General features: G+C 35.3%; 1 protein-coding gene across 2 annotated transcripts; it reads left to right on the top strand.

Moving 5' to 3' along the window:
- Positions 1 to 3,869: 3,869 nt before the first annotated feature.
- On the top strand, positions 3,870 to 11,061 carry LOC108965943. Of its 2 annotated transcripts, none has more exons than XM_018928621.1 (5): positions 3,870 to 4,592; positions 8,265 to 8,475; positions 8,539 to 8,650; positions 10,406 to 10,708; positions 10,817 to 11,061. In XM_018928621.1, the coding sequence occupies exons 2-5, from the start codon at positions 8,269 to 8,271 to the stop codon at positions 10,981 to 10,983; spliced, it is 789 nt and encodes a 262-aa protein (XP_018784166.1). In that variant the 5' UTR covers positions 3,870 to 4,592; positions 8,265 to 8,268; the 3' UTR covers positions 10,984 to 11,061. The 2 variants fall into 2 exon arrangements, with proteins under 2 accessions (XP_018784166.1, XP_018784165.1); XM_018928620.1 differs by having other exon boundaries at positions 10,406 to 10,729.
- The last annotated feature ends 3,940 nt before the right edge of the window (positions 11,062 to 15,001 follow it).

The following is a 15,001-nucleotide window of genomic DNA, read 5'->3' as shown; positions in this document are numbered from 1 at the left end:
GATTCTATAACAAAGACAAATTTGACATGCGTCTGCGTTGTTGTTGTTTGAGTTATTATTCAGACCCTGCTTGGGAGAAAGCAATATCTTAACTGTCATCGAAATCACTTATTGGTAGGTCTGGAGAAGAACTTTTTCGATGGGTTCAGAACGTTCCCGCGACAATTGGGACGGTTCCGCTGGATCTTTTCCCGGCCAAGCACTGTCAAACCGGCAGCATTTCTCCAAATTAAAACAACAACACGAGTTGTAAAAAGGTGATTAGTGTCATACGGTGACTTATTGCTTGCAGGATGAATGAAGGTGTTAATAGCTCCACTGTGAATGGCATTCAGTGCCTGTTGAAAATTGGTAGCGTCCGAAATGTGGTCAGTTATTCAAGTTCATTGACGAGTTGGAAGAATGTTGTCCTGATATTTCTAGCCATTTCCATTTCAAACAGGTGACTTGATGGATAGTTTCTGCGAAAACATTTGAATAGAAATTGCTTGGAGAAAATAATGTTGTGCTGCCTTACAGGAAGTTATCGACTTCACTGTATAGATGTTTCACGGGAGACGTTAGAAGACACTCTGGTCTATGGTTCTACATAAGTGCGGTGCTCTCTCTGGCCTGTATCTTGTTGTTGTTGTTGTAACGGCAGAGTTCTGCCGAGTTGACAGTCCTTGGCCGGATAAAAATCCGGGTCCGTTCCGGTTTCCGTAGATCCGACTGTCGTGGGAACGGTGGCCTGTATCTTCTCCATGTGCGCCCTGTTGCATCCAAGCGACCATAATAAGGTGGAGTAGTTGATGATCGGCCGGTCCGATTTCCTTGTATATTGCAAGCCCATCTCTCTATTTTTACCCCAAGGAGAGGATTTTAAGCTCTTGTAGTGAAGGGAGGATTTTAGGGGAGGATTTTAAGCTTCTTGCAGCTTAGGCGTTCACTTTTGAGTACATGCCATCAATTCCATAGCACGACGTTATTATCATGCAATCATCTGCATATTGAGAATTTGATTTTGACACTATTATTGCCGGGTTGGACTGGCATTTTCCGCATTTAAAGTCGTGGGCTACGCTGAGAAATAACTTTTGAACCATTTTAATGAGTTATTGTTTTTAAGGACTATGCAGCCTAAATAGAAAAGCCTATTCTAACAAACATTGACTATGTGCGCGTTTTTTATTAAGTTTGGGAAAGAGGAATTGGTCGCTGGAAGCCAAATCAGAGTAATATGGTTAGGGGACTAGTTAATAACGTCCTTCAATTTCAAATCGGTCGTGTTAACAGTTCTTGACCGGATAAAAATCCAGACCCATTCCGGAAATTTTATCTGTTGTGTGATAGCTTGTTTTTTAATCGTAGTTTTAAAAATGCGGAACCCATAAAGTTCTGAAAACAACCAATATTGGTTGGACGCCATTTCCGGTGATCCCACGGAAAACAAGTGGGCCCGTGTTGTCAAGATAACTCCTTACAGGATCATTTAAAGTGAAAAAAATACATGATTTAGTTAAAACCTTAACTTAAAACTTGGACGAAGGAAAACAAATTGAAAATTGGCAGACATTTTTACAAAAAAATTAAAATTTCGCCCAATTTTTTTTGAAATAGTTGTAAACGAAAAAAATCCTTTGTCCAAGTCTTTCGTAACTGTATCTCAAGGACCTGAAAAAATTTCATAAAGATCGGTTGAGTAGTTCTCGAGATATCTTGCTAACCGACTTCAAAAACACAGTTCGAGAAAAACGCATTTAAAGACGGTGCACTTAGCCTAGTTAGCCTCAAGCGCACAAGTTCTCAAGGCTGTATCTCCAAAACTATTCTACGAATCAATTTGAAAATATAGAACGATATTCTAAAAGTATTGTAGATTCGTTTTTTTGAAACCCGTAAACCCATGTAACTCCTTTATATGCATATCTCACAAACTAACGTCTAGCTAGGGTGGAATCCTGTCCACTCCCCGTATAACGCTTATGTTAAAAAGTAGTAAATGTACAATAATTCAATATATAAACGAGTCAGAGGCAAGATATAGACGTGATTCCCCCACCATTTGTCGAATTCCTATACCTCATCCACTACACTTGACCAATTTTAACAAAATTTGATGCACAACATTATATCAACATTCACATGTTACATTGTGACAATTGGCGAAATCGGGCTGCAAGAGCTCCTACATTCTTTATAGAATATAAATCAAGCATCAATTAGGTTATTGCAATAAAACCTCTATCGAACTTTTTTTTTTTTGGGAGGAGATGTGGGGGGGAAATCTTCTAAAGACACCCTGGCGGGTAGTGCCGGATTCGCTTGATGCGCCTACCGAATAAAACCCCCCCACACCGGTTGCCAACCATATGGTTATGAACCTGTAATGTATTTTGCGGGAGAAGGAGAAAGATTTAGTTGTGAGCGGAAGTGGCTCTCAAAAGAATCTGACGCTAAAAAGCGAAGCTCGAATTTTTGGTTAGGTGGGAGCGAAAGGATTTGTCAGGATACATGGAATTCTGAAACGGTCGGTTTTCTTGCACCTAAGAGTGTCTTGCCACTTGATGCTGGGGTTTGCGTGGGATGCTACTGCCGCCCGGAGATTTGCAGCGTAGGAAATAGCTGCAGATTGGATGGAAGGAASATTTGTTTCCTCAAGGATCTGTTTGTTTCTAACAAACCATGGGAAATTAAGAGCTGATCTTAGTAGACGCATGTATGTGGCTTGAAGCCTGGACAGTTGTCTGGGTGAGGCAGAGCCCCAGATAGGGATGGCGTAGGAGCAGATGCTCCTAATGATGGCGTTAAAAGTTCGTTTCTTGGTGCTTGGGGAAACCGTTTTATTGGTAAAAAAGGGTTTTAATGCGCTGAAGGCGCCATTGGCTTTACATCGAACTGCTGTGATTTGTTTCGCCAAGGTTAGCCGCCTGTCGAAGACAACACCGATGTATTTCGCGAAAGGCCTCCATTTGATGGGGAACCTATTTACCAAGATTTTTGGTGGAATTCGCTTCCTCCGTGAAAAGAAGATTGCCTCTGACTTGGTTGTGTTGATATCGAATCTCCACATCCAATACCAGTCGAGGACGGTGGGGATGAATTTATTGAGGGTGGATGTGCTGAAGTTAATTGTACGGGAGGCATACAAGAAAGCGACATCGCCCGCATATTGAGCTGTGAGGATTTTTTCCTCGGTGGGGATGTCGAATATGTAGACCTCAGTGCCTATAACTGTTTTTGCCGAAAATATTAGTAACACTTTGATTAAAATCGGGCTAAACTTCATCTAGCCACCACACCCTTGTGCCTAAAATGCATAAAAACGGGCCCATACATATATAGCCTGTATATCAGTCAATATGTGAGTTATCTCAATTAAAGAGCGAGTATTTCGAAAATAATTGTTTCATTCGATAATCATTGTGCCGACAACGGTTATGATCGTGTGAATTGTTCGGTTTTCCAGTTGCCTTTAAGCAATTTATTTGGTCAACATGTGCGAAATGTTATTACGTGTTTGTATAGACAGTTTTGTCAACTCCTTCCTAGACCTTCCTTACCTGTTGTAATTAATTTTAATAACTGGCATAGTTTTTGATAAATTATAATCATATGAAATATACATAAGTATGTAGTATGTTGATAAGTAAGAGATGCTTAATCTTACGAATCTTTGTCATTATTGCATATTTCAATTATGATTCAACGCACTTGTCATTTTAGTCAAGGCAAAAGCTTTTTTTAAATTTTCACACAGGTATTCTCTTGCTCTCTGTCGCTCACGGACTCTCGCAGCTTTGCACATCCTGAGCTTTACATTCTAATGCGATGTTTTAGTCGCCGCGAAGGATACCTGGTATCCGCCGTCGCTCGCTTTGACACATATTCATAGCAGTGTAAAACTGTTTTGCTGCTTTGTTGTAAATATTAAGAAGAAAACGCAGATGAAATTGCATTTATAAAATGTGCTAAATGTTTTAAATGCTTTAACACATAAAGTTTATATCATTTTCGTAGTAAATACAAACAGTTATACATATGTATATACGCACATATGTGTATTGTATATTAGTTATACAAATGTTAGAAAAAAATGGAAATTAAGTCTATAATATAAAAGTGCGGAAGATTACAAGTGCGTTAGTCAAGTGTTTCACACACGATTTGCTATGTGAAACAATGAAAAGGAATTAAATAAAAGTAAAAAGTGAACTTCAAATTCCTAACATCCATACGTTGTACAAAATCGATATCTCGCTAAATCTCGGAAGTGCGTTTTGGACTCGTTGAAGCCCAGCGAAGCGGGGAGTGGCATAGTACTGCATTTATTCAGCTCGTGTGTGTGTTGTTTGTGCGTTTCATTGCGGTTCCAGTTATTATTATGTTTATAAATTTCAAATGAAATATGAAATATAGGATATGCAGCATAATGCGGAAATCTAGTTGATCGTGTGAATGCCTTGAGCCAATTTAACGGAAGCGAAAAAAATATATAAATATAACTAAGATGGTATTTAAGGCCTGAAACTTAAATACGGTGTGCTGATTCTGTGTATTCAAATTCCAAAAGTAAAGAATTAAAATCAACCGCTGATAACTTAAAGTTTAAGGTAAGCAAATACATGGTTTATACATATATAATATAAAATTGCATATTGTATTTATAACTGTTTCGTTCAGGCGTGACAATGAACAGTATGAATTTTTGTGCATCAACACACAGGTCCATAGAAATGCGTACACATGCATATGTGGTATACGATTGAGTTGGCAAAGTTTCTATAATACAAATGTGCCATGTAGTTTACACATATTTATTCACATATAAACACATAGTATGTATGGTATATGTCTTATGATCATAATATTTCGCAGGCGTAACAAAGACCCAAACTGTCCACTTTAGAATTAAACAGCAGCACCAGATTGGGGGGTAAATGATTCATAATGTTTTTGTTGTTATGTTGAAAGGTTGACATTTTCATTTTCGAAATGTATAGCGAGTGTATATACATATATATACATACATATGTGTGTTTGTGCAAATAAGTTGATGTTGGGCTTATAGTGCATTCGAAACAATGAAAAGTTCACCCTTCTTCTTCACTCCACACGTGCAACTGGTTAAATTAAACTGGTGATGTTTTAGTTTTTACAAAACACTGGTAGCTGACACAAGGCATAAATCATCTTGTAGAAAACAAGAAAAAACAAGTAAGAAAGACGTTAGTTTTCTTAACTTCGGGTGCAATTGAACATTTTATACTCTTGCAACTTGCAAGAATTAACGCCAGGGAAATACCTTAGATGAAAAACATCAACCAACCAACCAACTCAGTCGCCGAGTACTATCATCACTCCGGCGAATGAACGTCTAGTCACAATCCGCATCAAAGCGAGGTTCTTCAAGATATCGCTGATTTGCGCCCCGGAAGAGAAGGACGATGTGACCAAAGTCGCCTTCTATGCCTCCACGAGGAAACATCCCCAAATGGGTTGAGGCTAGAAAATAAACCAACCAGATCGATCAGGATGTGATAGACGGAAGACACGTCTCCAGTGTTCTAGACGTGTGTACGCTCCGAGATCCTAACATTGATTCCGACCACTATCTTGTTGCAACCAAGATTCGCACCCGCCTCTGTGCAGCAAAAAACTCACGTCAACAAAGAAGCTGCAATCACAAAAGACAGCCGAACGATTTTCTACTCGGCTTGCACTCCTGCTCTCTGAGAGCACTCTGCACAGACTGCCTACCTCGCAAAGTTACGATCGACCACAACACGTGCGGGAGGCGATAGATACCGAGAGTTGAAGAGGGAAGCCAGACGCATTTGCAGACAGAAAAGAAAGCCGAAATGCGTGAGTATGAAGAGCTTGATAAGCCGCCGGCTGCGGCTAACAGAAGGTTTCAAGACCGAAACATACTCTTGTAGAACCCCCAAAAGTGATCTGGTGATCGAGGCCCAAAGCATACTAAAATTATGAAAATTCTGGAGGGAACACTTCTCCAGCCAGCTGAATGGCAATGAAAGTAGATCGAAGGCGAACCCGATTCCCCAATCGATGAAGATGGAGCAGACCTTTCATTGCCTAATGAAGAAGTTCGAATAGCAATTACCCGCCTGAAGAACAACAAAGCGGCGGGGGACGATGGATTGCTGGCCGAGCTATTCAAACACAGCGGCGAAAAACTATGCATCAACTTCTTTGTAAAATATGGTCGGATGAAAGCATGCCCTACGATTGGAATATAAGTGTGCTCTGGGAAATCCACAAAAAGGGAGAGCCCACAATCTGCGTCAACTACCGTGGGCCATCGAGCTTATCTTTCATAAGAGTGTACAGCTGCTGGCGTAAGCCGATGATATTGATATTGATATCATCAGCTTCAATACCCGCACCGTTAGTTCTGCTTTCACCAGACTGGACATGGAAGCAAAGTCAATGGATTTGACAGTGAACGAGGGCAAGACGAAATATCTCCTGTAGAAGGACCTGGGCTCGCTTGGAATATCCAATTGGCGCCACGTAGCGAAAAGAAGAAACGACTGGTGTGTTGTTGTTAACTCGGCTATAATCGCGTAAACGGTGTCTGCGCTAGTAAAGAAGAAGATATCCAGCATAAAGTCACCTGGAAATTCGAAATTCTTTATGTTAGGCATAGAGGGCTCGGGGAAGTATAGAACCGATTCAGTTCTGATACACAGAAAAACTATTGTCAGAATTTCAATTATTATGTGAGATATTCACATATTGATCGATATTTTCTGTCAAAAATCAACTATAGATACAGGGGTATACATATTCGGTACCCGTTTGAACAGTGTGGTTTGATTTGGACAATTTTTGGTCATAAGGTGGCATACTTTAAAGGAATTATTAATGCAAAGTTTTATCCCTTATATCAATTGATAAGTGGAAAGTGAAAGATTCAAATGGAATTTTAAATTGTGTTATATTGAAAGTAGACGTGGCTGTAGTCCGATTTCGCCCATTTTCACTCTGTGATGTAAGAATATTAAACGTATGTCACATATTTACTCTAAATCGGTCCATTGGGTTCCGAAATATGGGATTTCACCAGAGAGTGGGCCTCGCCCTTTGTCAAAATTTCATACCATCTCGAAAGTAAAATTTAATGTTTCTGGCGTAATTAGTTATTGATTTGATTGAAAATTTTCCATAAAATTAAAGACCGCCCCTTACCTTCTTCTAGACTCTTTATGCCGAGTATGAGGATTTTAGTCATTTCTTTTTGACTTTATACCGATTTATCAGAATATTTATGTTAAAGCATAAGGGGGTTATACCTAACATAAGAGAAATAGAAGATAGTTCAATCAATTTCGAAATAATTCGAAGATAGAGAGGGAAACATTTTAATAGCTAAGGAAAACGTTTTCGATCAAAATTTTGTTCAGTGATGAGGCGTAATGCTGGCTCAATAAAGTAGAATTGCCGTATTTGGATAAATAGCAAGCTGAAGAGATTCAAGAGCTGAAGTTGAAGCGTGATCACGGCGACATCGCATCAACCAATGGATTTATTGCGAGAACACTTCATTGAGCTGATAATTACACGTTTCGGGCTGGTCGATTGGCCACCAAGATCGTGTGATATCACACCGGTGGAATGGCGACAATTAACTAAACTATTTGATGCCTAAAGTTAAAGCTCGTGATTTCGGCGACATATTTTTTCAAAGAGACGGCACTTCCCACACATTGCATCAACCAATGGATTTATTGAGCGAACACTTCAGTGAGCAGATAATTCCACGTTTTGGACTGGTCAATTGGCCACCAAGATCGTTTAATATCACACCGTTAGAATTTTTCCTGTGGGGATATGTAAAGTCTAAATCATACGTGGACAATTCCGCTTGGATTGGTATTGGAGCAAAACTTCACGCGTAAAATTCGCCAGTTACCAATCGAAAATTGAACTCAACGAATGGACCATCTGAGATGTAGCCGCGAACATTATTTGAAAAGGATAATCTTAAAAAAATACCAAAGAAAGTCCTTTCGAAAGATAATAAAGATTCCCCATTTACTTGAAGTTTCTGTGTCTTTTATTTAAAAAAGTAAGAAACCTCAATTTTTTTCCTTTGCATCATCTAATAACATGACTGCCGAATTTTCACCAAGATTACAAACGCATTAATCTTATACTTTTTAATTGATATCCTTGTAAAACTTCAAGATTTGAATGTATGTAATGCTGTTTTTCATTTTTAAAAATATTTACATTTACTTTTCCCTTCTTTTTCTTCGTAGCGAAATGCATTCCGTGGGCATCCATTCGGCTATGGCAATAAAACGCCAACGTAAACGACGCGATGAACAAAAACGTGCGAGAGAACGACGATACAGTACGCAGAGTTCCGAAAGTGGAGAAACATTTCATTCGCCAAGTGGTTCCTTTCGACGTAAATTTCATCATGGACATAGCGTTGCTAAGCCTGGGCCAGGCATGTTGGACAGCCAGGTAAATAAATGATTGAAATACATTTGTAAAAAGTGATAAATGAACTTAAAAGGATTTTTCTAGGTTGTCACCAGCATCGGTATGCTGCACATTGGTATCGTATTTATAGTATTTGGTGTATTCTTATGCGGTGCTGGTATTATACCAGATGAAACTATGTCCTGGAATGTGTTCAGTAAGTACCAGAAAGCATAAAAAGCAGAAATAACATTAACCTAGGTTGCATTGCTATAATAACCTTCACAGATGCAATTCTGTAGCATATACTATATATATAGAACTAAATCTTTCGATACACAGAAGTACTATTATCAGTAAAGGATTTCAGAAATTTCAGGATTCAGAAATTTCAATTGTATATCTCACACATTGCCCGATGTTTTCTGTCAAAAGTCCACTATATATACTGGGATCCATAAATTCGGTAATTAGGGGCTTGAACAGGTTTAGATTTGGAAAATTCTGGTCCCAAGGTGGTATACTTTAAAAAAATTATTACAAATTTATCCTGTTATATTAATAACTTCTATATTTTTGGACAGGCAAGTGAAAGAATGAAATGGAATTTAAAGTTGTGTTACATGGGAAGTAGGCGTTGTTATATTCCAATTTTGCCCATTTTCACAATGTGATATAATATAATGCCACACACCAAATTTAGTCGAAATCGTCAGTCAAGTCCCGAAATTTGTAATTTCACCAAAAAGTTTTTCACACCGGCGCCCATAAAACCTTCACATACCATCTCGAAGGTAAAATTGAATATCTCTGACGTAATTAGTTATTGAATTACTTTGCTTTTGATACAGTACCGTTAGATATGTAAGTAGTGAGAGAGGTCATCTTCATATCATCAGCAATTTTCACACTGTCGGTAGGAGTTCTTATTATATTTTGTGCTGGGTGAAGTTGGTTATTGCAGCTTTAGAGGTTTAGGAGATAAGTACATTAAGTTTATTACAGGGCGTGGTCACGCTCACTTTTTCAAAGTTTTTTACGCACAGGAGCCCCTTGCTACCGTGCTTATTAATTGCACTTTATGGGTTTAGAACTAATTGCGATTTGTGGCCGCGGCAGTGACCCGAATCCGCATACCAAGTTTCACCAAGATAATTCAATTTCACGTTTCAGCTTGTACAGACGGACGAACAGACAGACAGTCACCCGGATTTAAACTTTTCTCTTCATCCTGATCACTTATGTATGTATATATCAGCTATCTCGCCCAGTTTTAAGTGATACATCCAACCGTTAGGTAAACAAAACTATTATAATCTATAGCAACTAGTTGAAAGAGTATAAGAAAGGAGATTGATTATCATGACCATCTTCTTGGAAAGAAAATAACGTGTGCAAAATATCGGTCGATATCCTTAGCTATGGAACTAGTTCGCCTGTATAATGGCAGCCATACGAATATGGCTAAAGTTTTATTTTCAAAACATCACCAGTGCTTGAGCTACAAATGGGAAATAGGCGTTGCTGATATAAAGATGTAAACAGATTGTTATGCGCTAAATTTGGTTGAAAATAGTTGACTGGGGCTGCCCACTGTGCACGTCTTACTTTTGATAGTTTTGCATATTAAGCTTTGTAGGGCAGGTGGGCGTGGTTATTATCCTGTTAGACCCATTTCTCCACTGTATAAAGAGATTATGGCGCATTTTCGTTAATTTTGTTTGAAAAAGATGTAGCTATGAACTTCATATGAATTTTTTTATCCTGATATTATTTTACATTATTTGCTAACTTACTTACCGTTCCAAAGTTCCCAGAAACGTCTGTGGACTTTGAATTTTCGTGGGCACCTCACCCCGCAATATATAAACGACAAAATAATTACTAGTTAAATCCATGCTTTCTTCTCGCCACCAAATTTGAAATTCACTTTGATAATATCAAAAATTATATAATACAACTATTTTTCTAGGTAGCAGCTCGGCATGGTGGAATGAAGTTACTTGCACTGGGCTTTTCTCACTTGGATTAGGACTATTTTTACTTGTACTGAATTGCTTGATTAGCCGCAAGGAAGAAGAAGATCTCGAAGATTATGTGCAACGACAACTAACTAGATCACGATCTGGTCATCGTCTAGAACGTGATGTCGAAACTGGTGTGTTGACTACACGCCACGCACGGAAAGCTGTAGCTTTACAAAAGAACATGCGAAATGGAACTGCCACGGACGTAGCACTTGTGAACAGCGCATCGGCGGAAGAAGTAGCAAATGGTCCGTTATCAGGGCGTAACTGTTAGTTTACTAGTCTATTAATGTTATATAAAAAGTCAAATTATTATAGCGCTATGTTTATTTATTTTTATTAATTTTTGCTGACAGGTTTAGCCAACACCGGTGATATAGTGCTCGAGAAAATCGTGGAGGAAGATAATACGTATATTAATGATCGTAGCGCTGGCATATCTCCGATAGATATTGAGAATGATACCAAGCAATTGCTGAGAAGAGAATCATTAAATGAAACAATCAATATAACACGAATATAAAACGTAATGATGCATCTACACTTTAATACTTGTAAACAAAAATATGAATATTTACTATTTATTATAAAGACTTTTATTTAAACTTAAGCCTTTAAACTATAAGTGAAGTATTTAAATAAAAACCAAAAAATACAAAATATGTATATTTAAAATAGTTTAACAAAAATCCCATGTGACCATATTTTTTAACAAATGTCTTTTATAAGTATTTTCGTATTTGCATGTATACTTAATTAATATGTAAAACTTAAATCATAACAAATATACACACAAAAATATGAGTATCGATTTGTCGTGCATAGCCTAAACAAATAATGGTTTAATTTACTTTAATTATAATGAATAGCAGTAAAGTAGATTATACATTCACACTTCTATATATTAAACCAAAAAGAACTTCGCGAACAACTTTAAATTATGTACTAAACGAATACACACACTGCACTTTGAAATTTATATGACTTTAAGCAAACACAATTTATTAAATGCCGAATTATATTAAAATAGCACAACAAAGCAAATTTGCAAAACGATACACACATATATGTAAATGTATAAAATATCATTGATGCGTCAACGTAATCATACGAACCGTAAAAAGTTTCAACACTTATCATGTATAAACTTGCTAAAACTGGAAATATTATAATTAAATGGAAGTTAAGATTTATTACAAATAGGCAAAGCAGTAAAACATAATAATTGCACAATTCAAACTCATGTGAAAAGACTTTTAAGTATATACTAAATATATATGTATGTATAAAATAAAAAAATGAAAATTTAAAAAATAGTCCAATATAGCTCTAACTAAACTATATCTAACGCATAAACTATGCCATATACAGACATACATGTATATATTTTATAACGCTCTAGTTAAAACTCAAATATGTATATATACAATACCAACTAGATCTATAAATATTTTCGCATTATTTATCAACAGCCTTAGTGCTTTAGCATCATTCGTCATTAAGGGATTGCCTAACTGATAATATTTAATTATACGCAGCATTTATATGCATATTATTTTTACGCTGTAATATAATTTTAATTTATAAATTTTCTTTATTTCTTAAACATAAATAGTCTGTAATCTTTTGGAGAACATAGTTGTAGAGGTTAGTTGAGATATACATATGCACTGACACAGATACCCCTAAATTGGAAATTATTATAAATGCTAATTTTGCATTTAACTTTGTAATTTATATTATATACAAAATATTAAAATGTTAATTTATTTTCACTGTATACCGTTATGCTTTTTCCAAGATTAGTTGTTATTGCTCTGTTTTCTAACTGATATCGACCTGTCAAAATTTCAAATGCTATTTTATTGCTATTATTAACATTCATAATTGTTAGACATCAAAGCATTTATCTGAAAAAAACTCTAAATAAAAGCGTTCTAAAATAATGAAACAATATCCGAAAAGCATAAAATAATGATTTAGTTTGAATTTAAAAATACTACTCTGCTAATATTATAAAGATTAAATCATTCTCTATTTTTTTATGGCAAAAATTTCATTTTATATAAAATTTAAAAAATTTTAATTTCTATGTTTTATTGTCAAGGGTCGCCGGGCCATATAGGCCAGTTAGACTATTGCCTATGGCGCGAGAGTTTTAGGTCGGCATATTGACTAATTTTCTTTACATATTTTATTTTCTTGTTTACTTATTTATCACCAACTTTTTATTTAAAACAATTGTGTTTGAATTTTCCAAATTAAAGTCACGAACATGTGTAACTAAAAAACTTATTTATTATACGATCAATTATTATATTTTTAAATAATTAAGTAAAACCTTTGGAATATGATTATTTTTTTAATAAAAAAACTGAATAATTTTTAAAAATTATAAATTCTTCTACAAAAATTGTTTCGTGCCGGCCCTGTTTATTGCAAAGCTTAATAAAAAATAAAGCTTGAAGCCATTTAACCATAAATCAAAATTGTAAACATCGCCCATTGCCAATAATAATGCGACATTTCCTCAGAATTTTAATTTACATACATATGTATTTATGTTGCTTTCAAAATTTATGTAGTGCAAATACTTTTCCGCAGCAGCTTCTTTTGCTATACAAATAATAATTGACTTTTGGGTTTTGAGAAACTGTCATTCTTGCTTTACGTCACATATACCTACAAGTAGTGCGTTTGTACTTAACAGCTACATATCTTTCGTTAAATAATTTTAATATGGGCGAAAAAAAGAAAGAAGCTATAAAGTTTTCTGTACGAGAAGTTGATTTTGAACGTTTAGTATGTATGGCAAGTACATGCTATTGTAATCCAGTCTGAAAAATTTCTCCGAAAATTATACCGTTGCCTTTGGCAATAATCCATGACAAATTTCAAAAAAGGATATCCAAGAATGACAGAATACTATTCTATTCTTATTCTTATGCCGACGTCATTAGAAGCTAACACGATGACTACAATAACCAAAAAACTAGTTTTTTAGAAAGGCAATGAACTATCTTTTTTTTTTAGAAATATTTATTAGGTACTTTAATCTGTGAATTAGACAATGAACGATAATCCCCTTCCTCCACTGATATCATCAAGTGTGATTGCTAATGTTAATATTTTAGTTAACAAAATGCTTTTCGTTTTGAAAAAAGATGATAACTTGTACCATTCTTTTGATAAAAACAAAACTTCTTGCAAATAACTTTACTATAAAATAAAACAATCAAAAAAAAATTTACACTTTGTATGTATAATAATTTAACATTAAACTAAAAAATTGAAATAGCCTTTTCATTTAACTTTAAGTCTTAAATTAATAAGTAAAATGTTTAAATTGAATTATGCGATAGCTCGTGAAATATCCAATATTAGTATATTTTAATAACGTGTTTTTGTAACTATTTTCATATATCCTTATAGATACTAACAAAATAAAAACAAGCAAACATCCCTAAAATAATCATTAAATGATATTAGACATGATATCAATGGCGTACTACATACATATAAAGAATGTAAACTTATATTACATACATACCATACATACTACATGCATACATATGTATGTACATAACATTTTCTTAAATATGCTAAAGAAAAAGAAACAATAATACCGCACTTTACCAGTAGGTACACAAGTCTATAATATTATTTCTCAATTTAATAATATTTATAGAACGTCATCGTGAGAGTAAAATAAGTTTAAATGTAAAAACGGTCATCTTCAATACTTATAAGGTATTTATATACAAATCGCAAATCGAAAATATATTTAACACTCAATGTGCGACATAATTGCTGCAAAAATTCAAATATTACCTAAATTTTCTTCGAAATTTATTTTAACATAGTTAAGCCAGCAAAAAATATTTGCATAATTTAAAATCATGTGAAAAGACTTTTTTTAAATAAAGCTATATGCATAATGAACAATTAAACTTTATTTATGTGTACTGAATGTCTTTTGTATACTTCGTGAAATTTATTATAAAACTGTAAATAATATGACACTACTACTTAAATAATGCTGAAACAACATAACAGGGATGCTACATAACAAGCGTTAAGACTGAATCACATAAAACTTTCTTCGCTCTGCTTAAAAACAAAGATTATATCAGAAAGAACGCTTTGCTTTCCATGCTTTTATTATAATAAGTTGTCTTGGCTTTCTGGAGCCCACGCACTTTAACGAGGGGCACACTACAATGACTTATTCCCATTTCACTAGCTATTTGACGTTGGGATAATTCAATCTTATATGAAGCAATGATTTCTGCTTTCTTTATTGATGATACCAGTCCAGTTGCTTATTTTTAAAACTGACTCAAAAGAAAATACCGCAAGTACTGATATAACCTCGTGTAAGGACCAATGGCTTCAGAAATAACGGTAGACAAATGTAGTTACATAACAAGAAAGTAAAACAAGGAAATGGAGGATGGAGTCATGTGTAGAAGTTCACGCAAGTGAGGAAAGTTTTCTGATCGCCATTCACTTGGGAGTGGCCAGAAACGATTCTTTTACAT

Source organism: Bactrocera latifrons, unplaced genomic scaffold (assembly GCF_001853355.1).
Source record: "Bactrocera latifrons isolate USDA-ARS-PBARC rearing strain unplaced genomic scaffold, ASM185335v1 scaffold_151, whole genome shotgun sequence".
Classification (NCBI taxonomy): domain Eukaryota; kingdom Metazoa; phylum Arthropoda; class Insecta; order Diptera; family Tephritidae; genus Bactrocera; species Bactrocera latifrons.
The sequence above is the reverse complement of the archived record's forward strand: the minus strand, read 5'-3'. Positions and strand labels throughout refer to the sequence as shown.

Coding starts and splice junctions, on each gene's coding strand:
- LOC108965943 (XM_018928620.1), top strand. CDS start 8,269: ATGCATTCCGTGGGCATCCATTCGGCTATGGCAATAAAACGCCAACGT. Junction 8,476..8,538: donor CAGGCATGTTGGACAGCCAG/GTAAATAAATGA, acceptor GGATTTTTCTAG/GTTGTCACCAGCATCGGTAT. Junction 10,730..10,816: donor TCCGTTATCAGGGCGTAACT/GTTAGTTTACTA, acceptor TTTTGCTGACAG/GTTTAGCCAACACCGGTGAT.